Raw genomic sequence first — 20,287 nt, 5'->3', positions numbered from 1 at the left:
CCTCGGTGCAAAACGTGTGTCACGGTCACTGTGTCATATTAAAGATGAACTTCATCTCTCGTTTGATGGTTGATTTAGATACGGTCTACCCGACAATTTAACAATTACCGCAATATCGCGGTTAAGTTGGTGAATAGGATCGTTTAACCGGAAATTATATCACAACAAATAAAAGGCTCGTTCACAACGATGATAAATGGGAATATTGTTAAAATGAACTAATTAGCTTCCATTATCTAATTTACACGACTATCGTTATCCGAATAACTATTGTTGCAACTATACAATGCTCTCCATATACGTTGCGTAATATTGAGGTTTTTTTTCCCAATAATAGAACTTGCAACAAATATAACAATGATTAGACAATTAAGTTTAAAGTATATTAGTATCAGAATAATTGTGCCAATGCAAATAAAACGTTATTGCACAATTTTCTTTTATTATACGAATTTAATCTGTTATCTTTTATCTCAATTTCACCAATGTCGAATTCATTGCACTGCCCATAATTAATAATTACGCTTACAATTGAGCCTCTCTGTGTAACAAGACCAATATCGCGAGCGTTTTGCGGATCGCCCTGTAGCAAAATACGTGAACCGTTGTTTTTTTTTTCGCGCAATTTGGGGCACAAAATTAACTCGAAAACCTGGTTACAGATGAGATGACATCGAATGATACCGATTCCGCGGCACACGTGATCTTGCCGAAATGGACGCGGACGAGCGTGTGGTACGTGATACACTGGCTGGCATATCCGGTAAGATTCGCTCTGTTTCGGAACCAACTGTACGTCCCTTCCCTCTTCAACCGCCCGAGCTATGTCGCCAACGCGGCGCCGATATACGGGTTGCCTGCTTACACGTTGTGCACCGCACTGAACTGCTTTTCCTTATAAGGGATTCTCGTACATTGCCGAAAAAGAAAGTTTTAATTCGCGAACCGGTTCTCTTCGCTACTCCGTGCATAATATTATGCACGAATTTTTTTTATACAGATGAAAGGATAGCCGTATCAATTTTATTATATGCGAGATATCGCATCGTGTATATTAGAATAGAATTTTATCACGTATCTATTGCTCTTAAATATTTTTCAAAATTGATTTATTTGTTTGAGAATGTTAGTACATTATCCTTGTCTCTCTTTAATTTTAAGCTGCGGGAATTTTGAGTTTTGCAGTATAGATAAAGCTTTCGTAGCAGTTTGATGATGTTCAGAGCTCAAGATCGAGAGACTTTCAAGCCGAGGCCACGAAGCACGTTTTCGACCGTCTAATCGCATAAGTTATTTTGGGAATTTTGAAGAAGCTAAGAATGAGTCATTATGTTATGAGAACAGCTCAGACGGTTCTTTTTCGCCGTATCAAATAGAGGATATTTTCCGCGTTTTGTAATCGTTTTGTAAACTCATCGTTATCAGTGAGAAGAGTGAAGAAAGCTAGGTACCAATGAGTCAGTTTAATTAATGCCACGCACGTTTTGTTATCGATGAAAATCGGGAATAAACAATGTTTGAATTTAGGCAAAAGATATTCTGGCATCAATCCAGCAGATGTAAATTACTCTTTTGCAAACAACAAAAATATTGATGACAGCAAACAAAAAACAGAGATTTATCTTTCTAATCTGAACATTTATCTTTCTAATCTGAAGTTTTAGAAATTAAAAATCGTTATTACAAATGTTTTTGTTATCTACATGTAATTTAATTCTATTCTATTTTATGGCCTTTCTTCATCGAAATTTCTTCGATGCTGTTTACCTTAATTTTCGAGTGCCTAATGCTCAAATGCCGCAATGTTAACTTTTAATAAAGTTCGAAATTGAATTTTGAAGAATACTGAGAAGGTTATTAAAATTTTGACAATCACATAGCTTTAGAACGTAAAATGTACTTTGGACAAGAGAAAAATTCTTAAATCTATTCATAACGTTGAAACTTACTCGTTTATTGAAATACTGTTGCTGTAGAAGAGGTAAGCTCCCAATTTTAAAAGCAATTTCACAAAATTCTACTCAAAGAATCATAATTTAAAGAGAATCGCGAAACATTAAAGCTCCGCAAATGTCGCGGAGACGCGAGCACGAGGGCAGAGTGTCGGATGGCCTAAAAATATGTCGACGATACGCATCGTGCATCGTAGTTCGCGCGTACGAGAGGGTTCGTGTTTTACATTTAAAAGTGAATTTGGCGATGCGCCAGGGGTACGTTGAAAAAAATTTCTCTCACTGTGCGAGGACGCACGATTAAAAAACGCGGTGAGTTTTGATCGTTATACGCGTTTGGCTCGCGTGGAATGCCCACCACCGTTCAACGAGCCAGAAAACATCAAAGAATCGAGAATAAAGCACAATCCCAGTCAGAGTGACCGAAAATCTTGAAATAAATCTCTCTTTTTGAGTCGCGCGTCACGTTTCAGCTAGAAATTACACTCGTGAACGAGTATGGTTGAGGATTTATCGAAGCAATTATTAACAACTAAAAATTACGCATTGAGTTCATTTTCGCTGCGATTCTAAAAGGAGTACATCGCAGGAGGATTCAGAAGATTAATAAGCAACAATATACAGCGAAGCTAAGGGTGCGCGATAACAAACCTTGAAGGTGGTATTGGCAGGATGGTGCACATCGCCGGAACCGGAGAGCCCTCCTCGTAGCAAACGCGACAGAAGATTGTAACGACCTACCGTTGACCACGCGTCCTTTGTCGCTTGTACAGGATATCTGAGCAAAAATTTGTTTTTTTTTGTCTAATGTAAAGTGCGTGAAAAAAAATATTCCCGAAGATGAAGCTGATGCTGAATGAAGGAGAATGAAAAAAAAGAGAGCGAGCAATACCAATGCAACTATTATACCAATCTGCTTTTCGATATATTAAACATCAATATGGAACAAGTGTCGGAGCAAGTAAATCGATGTTAATTAATTCAAGCATTAATTTAGATCGCTAAATAAAGAGAAAAGTTGATTATTTTTCCACAAGTTATTTAAAGATTCGCCCGCATTGCCGTTGAATTTATGTTGAGGTGTTTTTATTATTTTTCGTCTTCTCAATTATCCCAACTTGCTCTGTAAATTTAACAAATTTCCACGGCAGTAGCATACAATTTAAAGTAAAAAAAGAAATATACATTAAACAATCTTTGTCACCGAAGTCACAGCCTTCGGACATATAGCATCAATTCTTGCACCACATCTTAGATCTTTTCGCGACAAAGGGACATTTTTAAAACTACAGAGTCGTGCGAAACATGATAGATGTTTCGAGCTGATATTTCGCACGTGGCTCGTCTCGTCTCGTTTTACGATCAAGCTTTTAAAACTTGTTGCCAAGAAATTTAAAGTGCTTACCCTTTCGCGAATTTATACGTTTTTGGCGGTCGACCGTCCTCAACGATGGTTTTCACGTAGTAGTACGAATAACTCGACATCGTTCCGGGTCACGGAGTCGTAAGACACACGAATTGGGGACAAACACGATCGGGGGGGCACGTGCGACACACGCCGAGGTTCCATGCGCGAATTGTCAAATTGTCATCCGGCAACCGCGAATCGGACTGTCATCCTCTTTCCTTCGCTGCGTGTTCGCGTATGCACGCTTAGCCCGTGTGCCGTCGTTTATACTTATCTACTCCGCGTACTCGAGTGCACGGGCGTATATATAGTCGCCGCCAACGTTACTGAGAAAACTATGACGCTTTCCAAGATGTGACAATGTCGGCGTCCAGCGCAGAGATCTCATTGCCAGCGATGCAAACGTCCCTGAGAATGTTCGCCAAAGAATGAACGATGCAAAACGGAAAGGAAGGGAGAGACAGCTAACAATAACGCCAACTTGCTTTTCGATGAACTGAATGTTAAGTTGGACCAGCGCAGGTAGCAATCCGCTTTCGGCTGATACAAATATAAACGCTAGATAAATCAAGAGAAATAAAGAAACGGAGAAAAATAAAGGAACTGATAAATGGAGCTATAAAGCTAATCATTTTTCTAGAGGAGATTATTGAAGGGAACTGTTGAAGCATTTTCCTACAACTACCTGAAATTTATAAACAGTTTATAATGAGTTTATATAAACGAATTCATTGTAATCATCGGGAAGGAAGCTTATGATGAAGTAGTAACACGCTACCTTCCATAAACACGCCTTTATTACGTTTCACGTACAGATACATTATAGTGGCTGACTTTCATACGCTACGCGCACGTAAAGTACGTCGTCGTTGTAAGAAAAATAAAAAAGGGCTTGTGCTCTTTTTATTCCCTTCCCTGCCCCCCGCCCCACCCTCTCCATTCCCAAGACGCGTTCATCGATCAGCCTACGGAGATTTTTACATCGATATTACAGTGTAACATTTTACTCGACAGCCATAGCCACATTTCGCGTATCCGTATCTCGCTGGGAACCTCAACCCTTTAGACAGATAGGACAATACGGCCGTAATGTCTCCGACCGGGGGTTTACTTTACGTCGAAGACGAGACTGCTCGCGTTCCTTAGACTTTTAAATATCAAATGTATATATATACACCGCAAAAACATTCCTCAATCTGCCATTTCCAAGTTTACGCATCCACGTTTTTAACGTTGACTTTACGAGCTGCTACGTCACCCTGATTAATTCGCGCTCGAAGATCCACGTTAACGAGTGATACAATAATTTTATAAATTCCTGCCCCATTGCTATCACGGAATTAGAAAGTTCATTCAACGAGATCACTTTGCGTAAGAGTATATGTGTATGTATGTATGTGTGTATGTGACGCTTAACGTATTGAATACATGTGTTACGTATTTGGTATCTTTCATCCCCCCCCCCTCGTATGTACACAATTTGCCTGTTTTGCATCCTTTTGTAGCAATCTCTTTTCTTCCGACTTACGATAGTCGCGCGTCTTTCTTACGGAGATCCACGTTCGGCGCGCGTCAAAAAAAAGTGTCGCCCGCGCGAAGAGAAATTCGCGGTTTCCTCCCCGAATATCCCATTCACAGGAGAGTCTCCTCGGAATAGTAACGACGCGAGTATTCGTTGTCCTGGGCCCACATAGGCGAGGAGAGTTCTACGAGCTGCGTGTCCCTGATAATCGCAGTCGTCGTGGCCGACCGTTGCAGCTGCAATCGGCGAGCGATCATGCAGCCGAGCGCGGCCGGGCAGCCTCGTCAACCCCCCTCGGATAAATCTCAGCAGGAGCACTCCTCCTCCCTCGGCAGCTCGTGACCCAGAGAGTCCTTCATTGCAAAAGCGAGAAAGTCGTAAAATATTAGGGCCAAGGAAATACTAAGATCTGAAAAGATACATTTCAAATAGTAATGCAAGAAAAACTATAAATCGTTAATGCTTCCTTTAAGACTGTTACTGAATTCGCAAGGCTGCAAATGAACAGTAGTTCAGAGAGTCTTCGAAAGACGTTTAGAATCTCAAAAAGATGTCTTATCAATTCACAATCAAGGAGTTTGCATCGTAAAAAGTGTATAGGTATAGTGTCTTCTACACAAGAGGCATATAGAATATATCGATATATACGATTCTATTTTTTATTTTTTACATTTTTTCTTATGCAAGAGGCTGTAGATTTATAAGCCTCTATATTTCTTAATTACTATTATTCCTCGTTTCACAGGAAAGCCCTTGATTGCAAATGTTCGAATTTGTCGGTGGACAAATTGCGTTTTAGTGCTAAGTACCTTCGATCAAGGACCACGGTCATGTACAGATGGAAACTTTGCAGGACGCCGAATGTAGGGGGGAGGTCAAGTTACCTTCCTTAACTCCAAATTGCCCGGCGTGCTCGAGCGTTGCGTTTGCGTTGTGATCTTCTCGTAGGGGATGGTGCCTCTGCAGAGCGCGCTCGGGTCCAGACTCAGGGTCGCCTTCAGAGTATTCTTCTTCACCATGCCGTTCACATTACTGACATTGGCGTTGAGGCCGATGGTACGACTTGGCGAACAAGTGCGCGTATTGGGCGACGAGTTCGTCGTGGTGTCGGGCGGGGTGTCCGAGGATTGTGCTATCAGAGAGTCGGAGTTGGTGTCGGTAGTCGTTGTGCTCTCATTGCCATTTTTGCGATCCGTTATCGCGTTATCGATGTTGGCAGTCATATGACATTCATCCTCTGGACGGTTGTTGCCGTTGTCTACGTTATCGCAGTCTTCGATGTTGTTGGTTCGATGTATTGCCCTGCTGTCTTGTCGATCCGATCGGTCGATCCTACGTTTGTCCTGCGAAACAGAGTCGTGTAATATATACAGTAATAATATAAACTGGAATCGTAAAATAATAAAATAAATATAGCGTATAACATTAAATGTAATGGAACATTTGTTCTTCTTTCGTTATCTCAACTTCTAATAGCCATTATTATATGATTTATGTTAATACGAGAAAGAAAATTTATCACAAAGGAATATAATTAAAGCGTTAATTGAGATAACAATTAATTTAATAAGAAAATAGTTAAATGCAATTCAAGTATCGATAGATTTCCCAGAGTTTTCAAATATATTGCAATTTCCGCTCACCTCGTCGTCACGATCTTCATCGTGATCGTTGTCGCTGTACGTTTGCTCTAAAGCATCCGTGCCAGAGTCGTACGTATTGCAATTAAATTTTCCTTTCCGGCATCCCGTTGATTTCGCGTAATTTCCTCCGTACAACTTGCAGTCTTCGATTGATTTTTCATTTTCCGGATCATAGACGGTGCCACCCATAGCTTGATCCACACGACGTGCAACGGACCGTGGATCGACGATTCTCGGTTGCATGTAGCCATCCAACTGTCGGACAAGTTTAAAGCTCGCTTTCTACGTGTATGTCTAACAAGATATAACATTTTCACATTTCATTTTATAACTATACCGACATCAGACTGCACGTTGATGCATTCCGCTTCCGGGTCCGGTCTCATGATTGTTATTTCACGATCGCAGATTGGCAATATATCGAAATTAGGCGTTGGTTGATTTATCACATCAGGATCCTTGTAAAAAAAAAACATTAATTCGTAGATTATATTGTTTTAGATTATATTTAGATCAAATAATGAGATTGTGACTTTATATAAAAATAAAAATACAATGTCGCAATAATGAACGAAATAAAATAAGACTAAGATTAAATTAAAGAAAACCGATATGGTTGAAATCCTTTGTTGCGCTCTCACCTGTAAACAATACCCAATCCTTTCGGCAATGGTTGCGAAACTTGGTCTGTCATCAGGGCGTGGATGCCAGCACCGCGTCATGATTCCATATATAGGATCTGGGCATCCCGCGGGTTTCTCGAGACGGCCGCCGGACGTTACCATCGACATGACTTCGCGATTTGCACATCCGGTGTAAGGCATATATCCGAATGACATAATCTCCCATAGAAGCACGCCGAAGGCCCTAAAAATTACATTGCAACGTTAGGAGCTTTATCTGTTAATTTATATTAATGAGAAAATTTTCTTTTCTACTCGTACCATAAAACTTTAATTTTCGATGAAAATAAATTACGTAAAAAAGAAAACGAAAAGGCGTGCGTATTTTTGAAAAAGAAAATTGTATGGGATCGAATGACGATTTTAGCGAATACGAAATACGAAGTCTCACCAGACGTCGGTCTTCGTAGTAAATATGCCGTCCAAGAAGCTCTCGGGTGGCATCCACTTTATGGGCAGCATCGCCTTACCACCTTTCCTATAATAATCGCTTCGATAAATATCCCTGGCCATACCGAAATCCGCGATCTTGACGGTACGGCCCGGTGCTTTGGTAGTCAACAAGCAATTCCTAGCGGCAATATCTCGGTGTATAAAACGCGCTTCCTCCATGTATTTACAGCCGTTCGCGACGTCGTAGCCGCACACAATAAGGTCTAGCATCGTTAACGATGTAGGTCGGTCCTGCAAAATCAAGAATATGTGTATGACATGCGTCCTATAGAAATTAGATAAAAATACGGATTAAAAATATTCGCGAATAAGAGCTATAGCTACTTTAAAGTAGGTGGAGATTAAAAACGTAAGTGCAATATATTTCACTCTCGCTTTTCTCTTAAGTTGATAGTGTATAACAGTTATTAATACTCACTGATCGAGGCCGTTCTTCGCGCAGAAAATTCTTGAGGTCACCTCCGGCTAATAATTCGAGAACGATGTACCTCGGATGTTTGTCGAAGGAGACACCGATAAAGTGTACTATATTAGGATGATTGAATTTGCTCATTATCAGTGCCTCCATCATGAAATCCGCTTCTGCCTGCGTCGTGGATAAAGACGGTAGCGTCTTGACGGCGACGGGATGTTCCTCGCCGCGTCTGTATTTGTACACGCCCTGGAAAACTTCGCCGAAGGCGCCTTGGCCGAGAGGTCTGCGTCAAAAATTACAATCGATCATTCTTACTTTATTCCGTGCAATAAAAAAGAATAAATAGTTTTAATTTTATTTTTTATGTTTGAATTCTTGGATGAGGGAAAACCTAAAGATTTTTATATACAAAACGTTGAGAGAATAATCAATTTGTAAAATTGTCTAGTGTATCTGATTTAGCTAATCATAAACATTGAGAACATCCAATTCAATCTGTACAATTGTGTAGTATCCGATTGATATGTTAATTAGTCTTGGTTTGTTATATTCGTACTAACTTTACTAAAGTAATACAGTCGCGAGGTATTTGCGGCAAGTCTTTGAAGCTGTAGAGATTGCCGGCAAACTCGTAGTTGGGGTTGAATTCGGTCATCATCGTGTCCGACACGTTTCCTGGACGCAATGCAGCTAATTCGGTGCCGTTGCCGAACATCACTTGACGGCGATGCGAAAGCGCTTTCTGTTTTTGGTATCGTTTATCTGCCGGAAAATGTAAGATGTGCAAGCGGAAGAATTTTACGTAAGAATAGAATAATTAACGAAATATTTAAACAACAAATATTTCGCGATTAAATATAACAAAAGAGAAAGAGAGAGAGAGACTGGTGTTATTTAAAAATTAAGATACTCATGATAAAAGCTAAAACAAGACCTTCACAAATCATCTCGTTCTTTGATTGTATCTGGAGGAATATTTTGAATAAAATAATTTTTATCATAGCTATTATAGTCTCCTTGCGATAAAAATCAATCTAGCATTATTTTATTTGTTATATTATAACACTCAATGTTTTTACTTACAGGATACTAGGCAAATTCCAATAATAGTGAAGAGGCCAATGACTACACCTAGAAGCTGAATTAAGTGCGTTTGATGTCCACCTTTGGAATCGTCAGTCACTGAAATCCAATACGATGTTACTTTGCATTTAACAACGATGGCAGTGATATGTCATGGCAGTTGCGCTTACTGATGCAGGATTTGGAGTCGTTGCTGAGCAGCCAACCCTGAGGACAGAGACACTTGGTCTCGCTCAAGTACCGATCGAGCGCGACGCAGCGATAATCACAACCGCAACCGCTGATCGCAGGTATGATGAAGACCTCGCCCGGGCCGGAATGGACTCCAGATTTGAAATAAACGTCGGTGAGCTTCTGACTGGCGTATGAGTAACCACCCTCACCGTTTCCGTTGTTGTGTCCGGCATTACCACCTAAAGAACGTGAAGTTATTTCTAAGCTAATTAATTGAGGATCGTCATTTACGACGTATCTAAATCAGCAAGATTTATTTCAATCAGTATTTCTTCAATCTTAATTCTGATATCTCAATTGCAATATGTGATAATATAGCAATATGTGATTCTATAAGCGTTATAGAATATTTAAATGTTTTATATTTCTCTTTACCGACGTAACCACCGCCACCACCCCCTGACTGGCAACCGCCTCCACCTCCACCGAAGCCTCCGTTACCGTGGCCTTCATTTCCTGACTCGCAACCGAGTCCTCCTATACCTCCATAAATTAATGGCGATCCCCAGGTCTTTTGTTGAAAATTAGGCTTCGTACCGTTCCAATTGGCACCGGGTCCACCTAGGAGCCGAGGTTCCATTCGAATTTGCATTTTTTTCTATTTCAAGTTGCATTGTAAAAACGCAACTGAAAGATTTTTATTATGCATTTTAGAGACAAGAGCTAATTACCCATGCGTTCTGAAACATTGGACGGAGAAGATGAAAGTCTACCCGCGGGAAAGGAACCGCGCCCATGCTGTAATCCATCGTCCATAGAGGGATTCAACCCCAAACCACCGCCACCACCCGCGATTAAGATAGGTTCCAGTTCGCCGTTCGCTTTGAACTACAATCGATTACGAGTCTACGTCGAACTTGTACAATAGTGAGAAGGGAACTAGTGAAAAATTGAAGCAAGACTTTCTTTGTGCAAACACTGTTGTGATTCTAATGAAATATCTACGTGACTTATTGTTAGTTATGTAATAAGAACTGACGCGTCTTTTATTCTTTGTTATTTTACTAAATTGCTATAGTCATTATTTTACTAAAGGCATAATATTTATCATATTTTATTTACCGTAAAGATGGCAGTCGCACCACCGCCACCGCCACCAGGATTCTTAAACTCGATTTTCTTCACTTCTCGCACTTTTGATGATGTCTGCTGCGGCGATAAGTCGATTTGATCCGACGACTGACAGGTGGTTGTCTTTAAGCCGAGATTCTGATTGACAAAATCAATAATATCAGTATCAGTATGTTGCAAACAATAATATAAACTGAACAAATAGAGGACATCTCTAGCAATTTGTAATGCAACTGGGAGAAAAAAATGTTGCTTCTGTAAAAATAAGCATGACATTTTTGCGAAGCTATGCAAACTTTTGAAAAAAATCGATTTTAAAATATTTCGAAGGGGAACGAAAATTCAATGTTGAAACAAAAAAATAACTGTGGAATTTATAGAACAGTATCAATGAAAGTTATAAAGTAGTAGAAGCTTAAGAAAATAAAAATAAGCTTATTAATATTCCAATTCACATTTTCCTGAAAATAAATTTTCACGTAGAAGAAAAGTTTATTTTACATCTTTATTATATTCTTTTATGTAGATTTCTTATTCCAGTTATGTTAGCAATACTCACTTTAGCACAGGCGTTCGTTCCCTCTTGACCCATCATGAAATATAGTTGGTCGCCTTTCTGGAGCTCTATGACACCGCGAACAAATGCACCCAGGGTGATGCCGATGTTACTTGAACCCTGTCCGCCTCGTGCTCCGACGGCGATTAAACTGTTTTCGAAGACAATTTATAATTAGACAGGTCAAAACAACGGATTCGTCATTAAGCAAATCGGCAGTTTAATATTAATTCGTGAGTTAATCTGTTTTCTAAAATTAAATTGCCTCCTCACACGATTAAATTGATATTAATAATCACTATGCCAATGAGACGTTTTAAAATCTTCCATTATTATCAATCTATATTTCTGATTAGATCTACTAACGTGTAATATTCACCGCGTGGTGCGGTCCACCGTTGGATTCCATTTAAAGGAATTAAAGGAAAGGGCATTTTATCCTCTTCATTTTGTGACGGCGACAAGAACTCTACATCTGTATTATTACATTTCTCGTAGGTAGGACCATTCCTGCCGGTAGCTCCGCAAGTGGTAATTCGGATGACTGTGTAAGATATAATTTGATAACAGTGTAAGATTAATTTGATAAGTTTTTCAATACAGATGTAAAGAAATAAGATATTTTATTTGTACTTTTAACTGTTATTTCTAATGACGTATATGACACTCCAAACATCTTCTTTTATGTATGCATAATTATTGCAAAATTTTATTCACTTTTTACTTTTTTAACTTTTAATCTACTATAAAAAGTTTTTTAGCAATAGAAAAAATGATTTGATCAATATAAGTAGTAAATAAGCTTTATATAAAAAAATATATTTTTTTTTCTGTCAAGAAAAAACAAAACAAGATTCATAAAAACATTTTTCGAAAAATTTTATGTCTATAATAAAATAAAATTAACACGTTACACAATGTACATGTATAAATAATTTTAAAAATGTATAATCAAGCTTTATTGAATGCGTCACAACTTCATACCTGTCTCGTTTACAAAATCCGGATGCTGCATTGGCACCTTCTCGGATTCAATAACGGGTCGGTAATAATCAAAATCGCCTACAATTTCCCGTGGAACCCCTGCAAAAAAGAGACATTTATGTGTGAATGGCAGATGGGAAAAAAAACATAACTAGCTATGTAATGAAGATACGTTTAACATTATGTTACAATTACCAATGCCGAAACATTCTGGACTCAGGGAAATATCATCAACCGCTATATCACCTTTCGAGGAATACCCTCTGGACGCTTCGAATTGCAAGTGGTACCTACAAATGCGTGTCGTATCGATGACATTTAGTTCCTCATTGTTCGGAGCAAGGGTTAAATCAATTTTGCGTTAATTGCGTTTATCGCTGCGTAATTTTCTGTGCTTATTACCTGTATTTTACATCTAGAGCAATCGCCTCGTTGTGCCAAGCGTCGTTATCAGGTCCGTAGGACCACCACAAGTTTTCGGTATGATTTCCATATGGTTTTACTTGGACTAAAAAGAGCCCAAGAGATGCGCTATGCGCACCGTGTTTGTGATAGAAAAAGCGTACCTGAAAACATTTTCCGTTCACAAGATATTTGTTAAAATAAAACTTTCTTATTGAAAACGTTAGAATAGACTTCTATCTAAACGCTTTCTATCGAAATTTTGAAAATAAAATGCACTGTACATTCATAATCGTTTGTGGTAAAAAAAAATAGATAGTGTTTCAATCTCAAATATAAATTTAAATAATCAATAACCGTTCTTCCATATCGAATAAATTAGTGAAAAAGTCATATTGATTTTATCTTATAGATTAAATCTGTACTCAAATTGTTCCATTTAATTTTTTTCACGACTTGACTTTATTGATCTTAACCGCAATTTATCGCTCTTAAATTTTTTACAGAAACATAAGACCGAATCAAATGCTTCTGTTTTTTCAGAGATTTAATTATACATATGTATAGAGAGATAATTCAAGATATTCAAGATTATAAGCGTTAAATAACAATCGAGCAATACGTACTTGACACGACCGATAATAAGGGCTGTTAGGGTCCCTGCTGTAAGGTGGTGTCGGATTATACAAAGGACTTGTCATCGTGGCTCGACTGCCGTACTTGACAGCCGCATGTTTAAAACCCATGTTCACGAACGCGTACATTCCTGCCCAAATAGATGACGATTTATTGTTCTGTGAATAATGTGTGTTGCGCTTCATCTAGTCTCAAGCGCATACCAGTTGCATTGCGGTAAGTATGATCGTAATTGGGTCCGGTCCTTTCGGTTGGCGTAGGGCCACTATGACGGGTCCAATTTAGAGGTCTCCCAGGGACATTTGTCCATCCGCACCAACCGTCCTCGAAGTTGCACTTCGCGTTCGCCGGTATCTTGTCTGTGAAATATTTTTAAATGTCCAATTGTACGGACATACGTCTCAAAGACGGGGCACAAAGAATTCTTACGTCACGGAATACGATATTTAAGGAAATGTAAGATAATGAATTTAGGATGTTATACGTACCGCACTCGAGCGCTTCGTCTTCGCCGTCGACGCAATCCTTCGTGAAATCGCAGACACGGGTCCTGTTTAAGCAGGGGCCGCTGTTACACCGAAACATGGTCTTGGTACAATCCTCGATGGATTCTAAAATGGAAACGCGCGAAAGAGTTATCGTTTTAATTATAGAACTTAATTTTTTATATACATTGACCGGCAATCGTATACAAATTTCGCATCTGCTTCAAAATTATTATTGCTTATAAATTCCTACGGATATAATCAAGCGTATTATTTTTCTCATTTAATTAACTTAATTAATTTAATTAACTTAATACTTCCATGTATGAAGGGATACGTATATGTAAAGCAGAGAAGTAAGGTCATCGTATACAAATGCCGCAATTATCACAAAGCTATAGTCGTCATTGATATAACACGACTATCAAAATATTCCATTAACTTAATTATCTGAAAATATTTTATATAATTACCTGGAAAGCAATTAACTAGGCGAAGGTTGTCGACGCCGATGCTCGAATTAGGATAGGGCAGATAGACCTCTAAAACTAATTTATAGGACTGATCGATCGCGCGTAATGAGAAGCTTATCTTTTTCCATCTAAAACAACGTGTTTAAGCGTATTTAAAAAAAATCTATATTATCATAGCATTGTAAAAAAATATACACATACGTGGCGGTGTTATTTCCGCTTTTCGTCACCGCGATGGAACTCATGTTGTTGCTGTTCGTTTGTATGACAAGATTTATGAATCCGTACTCCATTTCCACCATATAAAGCCAGAATTCGATACGGCAACGCGGGCCCGTGCGACCAATCGATTTGGACCATATTTGGGCGTCCCCTTTGCCGCTGAACCACAGGAAATTACCTTAAGAGAGAGAACAGAACCAGTTAATTTTCCGAAAATTTACATTATTATACGCGACATCGTAATCAAATTTTCATTTTAAAACTGTTTCACAAATTGGTTCTTAATTTTAATTTGATTCTATGGGCCAAATTCTACAATGTTACGAGATCTTATAGGACTATGACATCCTTTTACTTAAATTTGCGCTTTAAGTCTCAATTTCTCCTGAAAAAAAATATACAAACGTCTCAAAAATTTCGTACCGATTGTGGAATTGTCGGCGTCCGTTCTCGGAAAGGGTTTTGGCACATCGCTGCGCGCCTTGACTTTCTTAAAACCCTGGGTCTCGCTCCAATCCCAGTCGCATTCGGTGTCCAAATCACAGTAACCCATTTGTGGCGGAGGGCTGTTTCGAAGTTCCAATAATTTTTCCTTAAAACTTTTACCATGCCACATAGAGCAGGAAGTCACCGAGATACAACAACAAATCACGACGATCCGAAGCAGCGAACCGCCGTTGCTGCCGTTGCTGCTATGATCGTCTTCCATTATTCAAGACTGAAATTATACAAGTATTTTGGTTTATATATAATAATGTATACACACATATATATATATATAAAAATACATATGTATATATATAAAACATATATATATATAAAAACATATATATATATATATATAAAATAATGAGATACACACAAATAGAGTGTTTATGTATATACTGCAATTTTATTTTATTATACATTTATATATATGATAAAACCACTATGTGTGTATGTGTCTATATATATTGTGATCTCATTTTATTTAAAATAGAATAAAATAAAAAAATGATTTGCGCGTTTTTAGAGAAATCTAAATAAAGATTAAAGTCAATACGTATCGATAAGAGCAAATATCTGCGCGATACAGTATTTCAAGTATGATATTTATTATATTCATTACAGCAAATTTATGAATTAATATAGTTTATTTCATTTATTTTTCATTTTTTGATAATTACAGCAATATCAATTCTTTAACATAATAGTATAATTAATCAAATTAATGTCTTTAATGAAAAAGCAAACGTTTCGTTTATTATTATTTCAAATTTAATTTTAATACATTATTCCTTATATACATCTTATTTAAATTTCACAGTTAAAAGGAAATTTATATTAATTTTGACAATCTTTTACGAGTATGTTAAGGAATATGTTTTTTGCAAGGATGTTACTTATGCAAGAGCAATACTGTTAAAATTTACACGTTGAAATTAAATATTTAGAATATTACGTCCATATGCCGTCATCCGCATAGCAAAATAGTGATTGATACAGCATCAGAGATTATAAAATTCCGAGGGAAAACGAATTAATGAAACGAAGCCGTGAACGCCGGAAATAGAATAATTCATTTCCCGATATCCCTTGATTTCCGGTTTGCGCGCGGGGACGATGTTATATGCCTGTCCGCTGCCATCATCAATACGATATTTCAGAGGCGACTGATGTCATACACGTTTATTAAAAAAAACGGCTAAAATACATTTTCATTTATTTGGTCCAACATTGATTATAATATCTTCTCGCTTTCCTAGGTGCAGAGGAAGTTTTTCAAAAATGAGAAATAAATATTGCTGATGAAGAGATATATTTCATCTATAAAAAAATGTAGGATTACGAAACAGAGAGAAGAGACGGAGAAAGAGAAAATTGATAATAGACAGATGTAAGGAATCAGGAATTATTATTAATCAGGAATTATTTTCAACTTCTGATTCGCAAATTTTCTAAGAAAATGAGAATCAAAGATGAAAAGCTACAAATTTATATTTAGCTTTAGCTCCAACTTCAGTTACGGCTTTAACTTCTGCTTTTGTTCGAGCTTGTTTTAGCTTGAACGCTTTAGTCTCCGTATTCTGAGCTTAATCTCTTCTTATTTTCAGAATTGCTTCTTGTATTATAATGCACGATGAAAATTTGTTAATGCGTAGTTCGATGCGCGCGAATTGCGCCGCGAAAATCACGTAGGAGTAACAATTGATCCTATTAGATCAATTCCGCCTACACGTATTCTCTCTCTCTCTCTCTCTCTCTCTCTCTCTCTCTCTCTCTCTCTCTCTTCTTTGGCGAGCGATACAATTACAGTTGTCAGAGTGCAGTATTGCTGTAGAATGCGCGGTGATCTAACGCGCCTTAACTCGCCTCTATCTTACAACGAGTCGACGTCGAGTCGCTCGGAACGGAACGAAAATCTCCCGGGAGATCGCAGCGGCGCGTCCGCGCGATTTACTCCAATCTCCGCCGAATTTTCATTCTCTTTTCGAGCGCGATTAGCGGGCCCGACAACGGCCAGCTATTGTCAGCTTGGAATATCGATCGTACACCGAGTATAATACCCGCGCTTGCCGGCCAATCGTGGCACCTCCCGCGACGCGGTGATCATTCGAATGCCACCATTAATCCCAAAGAGCTCTGATTGAAACACTCGACGTCACGGATTCATCAAGCCCCGCTCGAGGAGAAAAAAAAAAGAAATCCGATTTCAACGTGGAAAAGAGGGACGCTTCGTTTGCGCGGAAAAACGCGCGACCGCAAAAGTGAAGATATTCGCGAAAATGGAGATCGCGGCCGAGTACGTCAGGAAGAACTGGAGAACGATACTCTTGTGCCCTTTTATTGACTTGAGTTAAAGATTTGTAATGTGCAGGACCGAGTAACAGCTTGAAGAAATTATTTATAATTAGATCAGTCATATTATACTCTGTTTGTATTAAAGTCACGCCACCAATGTTTTTTTTTACTTATTTATTTATTTATTTACTTGAGAAGGAACTTTTTTCCGTTGGTGAGAAAATCACGCGCGGCGATGGATCAATATATCGATGATTTATTCACAGCGCACCTTACTAATTCAGGACCCTCTCTTTCTTTCTGTCTCTCGCTCCTCGATTAATCCAACTTTCAACACGGTCTGTCTGTTCGCCAAAAGCACCAAGACACAGTACGCGATGTAAAGTGTACTGCGCGCAGGATGCAGCAACGACGAGATCTGTCTGATCTCGTGTCTCGTTAACAGCAATCGAGGAAAGCGTTTTGCTCTTTCCTTCAGATACATCTCCCTTTCTCTCTCTCTCTCTCCCTCTCCCTCTCCTCTCTTCCGGAGGATTCGAGCAATCGCCCGGCTTATGATTATTTCCGTGGATTATGTCCCCTCGTTTCAATAATAACATGGCCCGTGCATCGAGAGCCATGGAGACCGACCTTTTGATCAATATCGGCAAAATTCGCGTATTTACGCAATCGCGTATGTATATACGTAGCGACGGTAAACATTCCTCGATTTACGATGTATGCTGTTTTGCCATGCAAGCGACCGACGGCCCTTTGAACGGCACACTTCGAGCAGCAGAGCATTGTCGCAAAGTCAAAGCAGACAATGTCGTAACGTAATTAAGACAAGTTACGTCGATATCGCGCTATGTATAGTTTTCTGTCGTGCTCTCGATCCTGATGATTTCTCGCACGTGCAGCGTTTGTGAGCGCACACGAGACACGTGCTCCCCCATCGTTCCCCTTTTACATCAGTTCAAGGTGAAAGATAAAACAAGGAACTCTATCAACAACTGGGCAACTAAAGTTATCAGACAATTAAACGATTAATATTGAAATTAATATAAGTGCGTGCTCCAATTAGGAATAATTTGTTGCCCGTATTAATGTCAAATGTGACGATTGCTGTAACGCATGACTTATTCACATCAGGATTAGGGAATAATAGTAATGAAATTGTAAACAGTATGGAACGATGTATGGAGAGAATGAAGGGCGACGTATTGACGAAATTGTGGAGGGAGAAGAAATGTAAAATGAAGAAAAGGAAATAAGAACGTATTAGGAGCGTGCGGAATGGGTATGAATGTGAATGTGAATGGAGTTTAGGTTCTATTGTAAACCAAGTCCCTTCTTGGCTTTTTGGCCGAAGGAATAAACGATTGATTGATTGATTGCTGTAACGCATTTAGATGGGCACTTTTTTATTTTATGTATATTAAAAATGTACTTTTTAAATATAAAAATGACATTAAAGAAAATTTTTAAGATATAAATTTTTTTTGGAGTTCGATCCAGCTCGGACCGTAAATGGCGATTTTAGTTTAATCTTTGATTGTATATCATAACGGTTGTATAATTCTTGTATTATTAATTATTAAAAGTGTATATTATATATATACTTAAGTATATATTTACTTGTAGTATATATGTATATAATTATATACAGAACACGTAAGAAGTTAGATATATATTTTCTTTTTTCTTAATTTTATTGTGTAGGATAAAGCATATGGAATACATCTAAGGGCATTATTCATAGTCAGATCTTATATATTTAAGATCGTCTTAAATCTGGTCAAAGACAGGTTTAAGACTCCATCCAACCAACGAAATGACCGTATAGTGTCTCGAAATAGTACTTAAGACGATCTTAAATATAAAATCGGGCTATGAATATCGGCCTAAATTGCTTTTGTTGCTTGTGAAAATATTTAGTGATATGAGGATACTATATACTAAAGATAAAACGTTAAATTTTATTTCTTTTCTTTTACGATTTTACTACGATTTTATTTTTAGCGGTCAACATCGTACAATGCATTTGTAGCAACATTATTATCAATTAGTATTGTTTATTTAACAATATGGAGTCACGCTCGAATAAAGCCAAATTCTGCGCGTGAATTTTACATTCTCTCTTCCATTTGTATATTTTAGATTTATATTTTTTATCTTTAAAAATACGATTACACTCTAAAAACTATACATTAATAATAATAAAATAGTTGATATCGTAACGAGAGATTATTTATTGCAAAAGTTATTTCTCTCCCCTAAGTTTTACGAAATTAAATAATTAATTTTACGCGACGGGGATGTACCCGATGTACGTGTAGAATATAGAGAGATACGGGCTCGAGGTTTTGGCAATTAGTACGGTATAAGCAGCAGAGTATAAGCACATCAAGTGTGCCATATTACCACTTTCGGGTGGAACAGCCCTCCGCGCTTCCGCTTCTCTCAATTCTCCTCGTCGATTATCCGTAGCACCAAATGCAAACACAAAACGAGCAAGGTCTATCCGTGCACTCGCGACGGTACCGAACGAGTTTATTGCGTCTGAGAATTTCGGGCACCCCGTGCATTCGCGCGGCAACGTCGAGGGGTCCGAGAGATACCCGATGGGATCCCGGGCATCTCGGGCAGCACACTTCGCGTTCGATCGCACATGAAGGAAAACCTCGAGATTCCGCTTCCGGCACCGATTTTCGCGCGACCGCACCGGACCGCACGGCGGGGTGACCCGGGGCGACCCTTCCGCCCCCGGCACGGGGAAACGTTCGACGAGGAGTATTCGGAGGTGTTTTACGAAGCACAAAGGTCGCGCCGCGGCCGCACCGTCCCGCCTGTGCGTGGACACGCACGCGTGCGCGCGTGCATCGCGCGTGAAAGCGATCGGCGTATACGTCGCTCTGACACGACCGGGGCGGCGAGATCACGCACGCAGCATCACGCCGCGCTCTCTCCTCTCTAGGACCGCGGCTCCGGCCGGAGGACTCGTGCCGCCCGCGCCGCTCTTTCCGCTCCGCTTTTCGGTGCTTATCGATCCGGCCGTCTCTCCGTCTCTCCTACGCCTCTCGCGGCCGGCTCTCTCGCACACACCCCTCGCGCGGCCCTCGCGCGGGCGAAAGACGTCGTCTCGCGATGCTCCCCGAGAGCTACCAGCGGCCGGGCCCGTAGCCGCTTAACGTTAATCCCAACCCCTCGTACGCCTCTCGCGCATCGAGGAAACGAGGACCCGCCGACACTCTGGACCCTGGACCCTCGGCCGCGTCCTCCGCGGGGTGTTGTTCCGTCCGGAA

At 39.3% G+C, this 20,287-nt stretch overlaps 2 protein-coding genes and 1 long non-coding RNA gene across 5 annotated transcripts in view; 1 reads left to right on the top strand and 2 right to left on the bottom strand.

Moving 5' to 3' along the window:
* The window catches only part of Calpb (calpain-B), a 15,598-nt gene extending 11,982 nt beyond the window's left edge, over positions 1 to 3,616 (bottom strand). Inside the window, exons 1-2 of the mRNA XM_071794461.1 lie at positions 3,358 to 3,616; positions 2,604 to 2,730 (exon numbers count right to left, since the gene is read on the bottom strand). Of these exons, the coding sequence (XP_071650562.1) occupies positions 2,604 to 2,730; positions 3,358 to 3,437 (207 nt within the window). The 5' untranslated portion in view covers positions 3,438 to 3,616. The remainder of the gene's footprint in view (positions 1 to 2,603; positions 2,731 to 3,357) is intronic.
* Positions 1 to 10,908, top strand: part of LOC139822640 (uncharacterized) — a 13,451-nt gene extending 2,543 nt beyond the window's left edge. Inside the window, exons 3-5 of the long non-coding RNA XR_011734564.1 lie at positions 663 to 763; positions 9,162 to 9,505; positions 10,048 to 10,908. This is a non-coding gene — a long non-coding RNA (uncharacterized lncRNA). The remainder of the gene's footprint in view (positions 1 to 662; positions 764 to 9,161; positions 9,506 to 10,047) is intronic.
* Alk (Anaplastic lymphoma kinase) lies at positions 4,140 to 20,287 on the bottom strand. Of its 3 annotated transcripts, none has more exons than XR_011734557.1 (25): positions 19,407 to 20,287; positions 14,646 to 14,940; positions 14,202 to 14,400; positions 14,001 to 14,128; positions 13,531 to 13,653; positions 13,246 to 13,401; positions 13,033 to 13,172; positions 12,407 to 12,570; positions 12,200 to 12,294; positions 12,005 to 12,103; positions 11,387 to 11,564; positions 11,024 to 11,171; positions 10,456 to 10,602; positions 10,065 to 10,221; positions 9,769 to 9,954; positions 9,330 to 9,572; positions 9,160 to 9,258; positions 8,637 to 8,838; positions 8,080 to 8,359; positions 7,600 to 7,892; positions 7,167 to 7,392; positions 6,867 to 6,983; positions 6,526 to 6,780; positions 5,692 to 6,225; positions 4,140 to 5,235 (listed from the first exon to the last, which is right to left on the bottom strand). XR_011734557.1 is itself a non-coding variant. In XM_071794419.1 (25 exons), the coding sequence occupies exons 2-25, from the start codon at positions 14,929 to 14,931 to the stop codon at positions 5,188 to 5,190; spliced, it is 4,428 nt and encodes a 1,475-aa protein (XP_071650520.1). In that variant the 5' UTR covers positions 14,932 to 14,940; positions 19,407 to 20,287; the 3' UTR covers positions 4,140 to 5,187. The 3 variants fall into 3 exon arrangements, 2 of the variants coding, with proteins under 2 accessions (XP_071650520.1, XP_071650527.1); XM_071794419.1 differs by having other exon boundaries at positions 5,767 to 6,225; XM_071794426.1 differs by lacking the exon at positions 19,407 to 20,287 and adding an exon at positions 17,275 to 17,652 and having other exon boundaries at positions 5,767 to 6,225.

Source organism: Temnothorax longispinosus, chromosome 1, assembly GCF_030848805.1.
Source record: "Temnothorax longispinosus isolate EJ_2023e chromosome 1, Tlon_JGU_v1, whole genome shotgun sequence".
NCBI lineage: Eukaryota > Metazoa > Arthropoda > Insecta > Hymenoptera > Formicidae > Temnothorax > Temnothorax longispinosus.
Note: the sequence above shows the minus strand (reverse complement) of the source record. Positions and strands in the feature narration are given on the sequence as shown.

Bases quoted from the DNA above. Each gene is read 5' to 3' on its own strand.
- Alk (XM_071794419.1), bottom strand. From the start codon at position 14,931: ATGGAAGACGATCATAGCAGCAACGGCAGCAACGGCGGTTCGCTGCTT. The intron at 14,401-14,645 runs GTACGAAATTTT...CTCTCTCTTAAG, and splicing joins CGCCGACAATTCCACAATCG to GTAATTTCCTGTGGTTCAGC. The intron at 7,393-7,599 runs GTGAGACTTCGT...TGTAATTTTTAG, and splicing joins ACTACGAAGACCGACGTCTG to GGCCTTCGGCGTGCTTCTAT.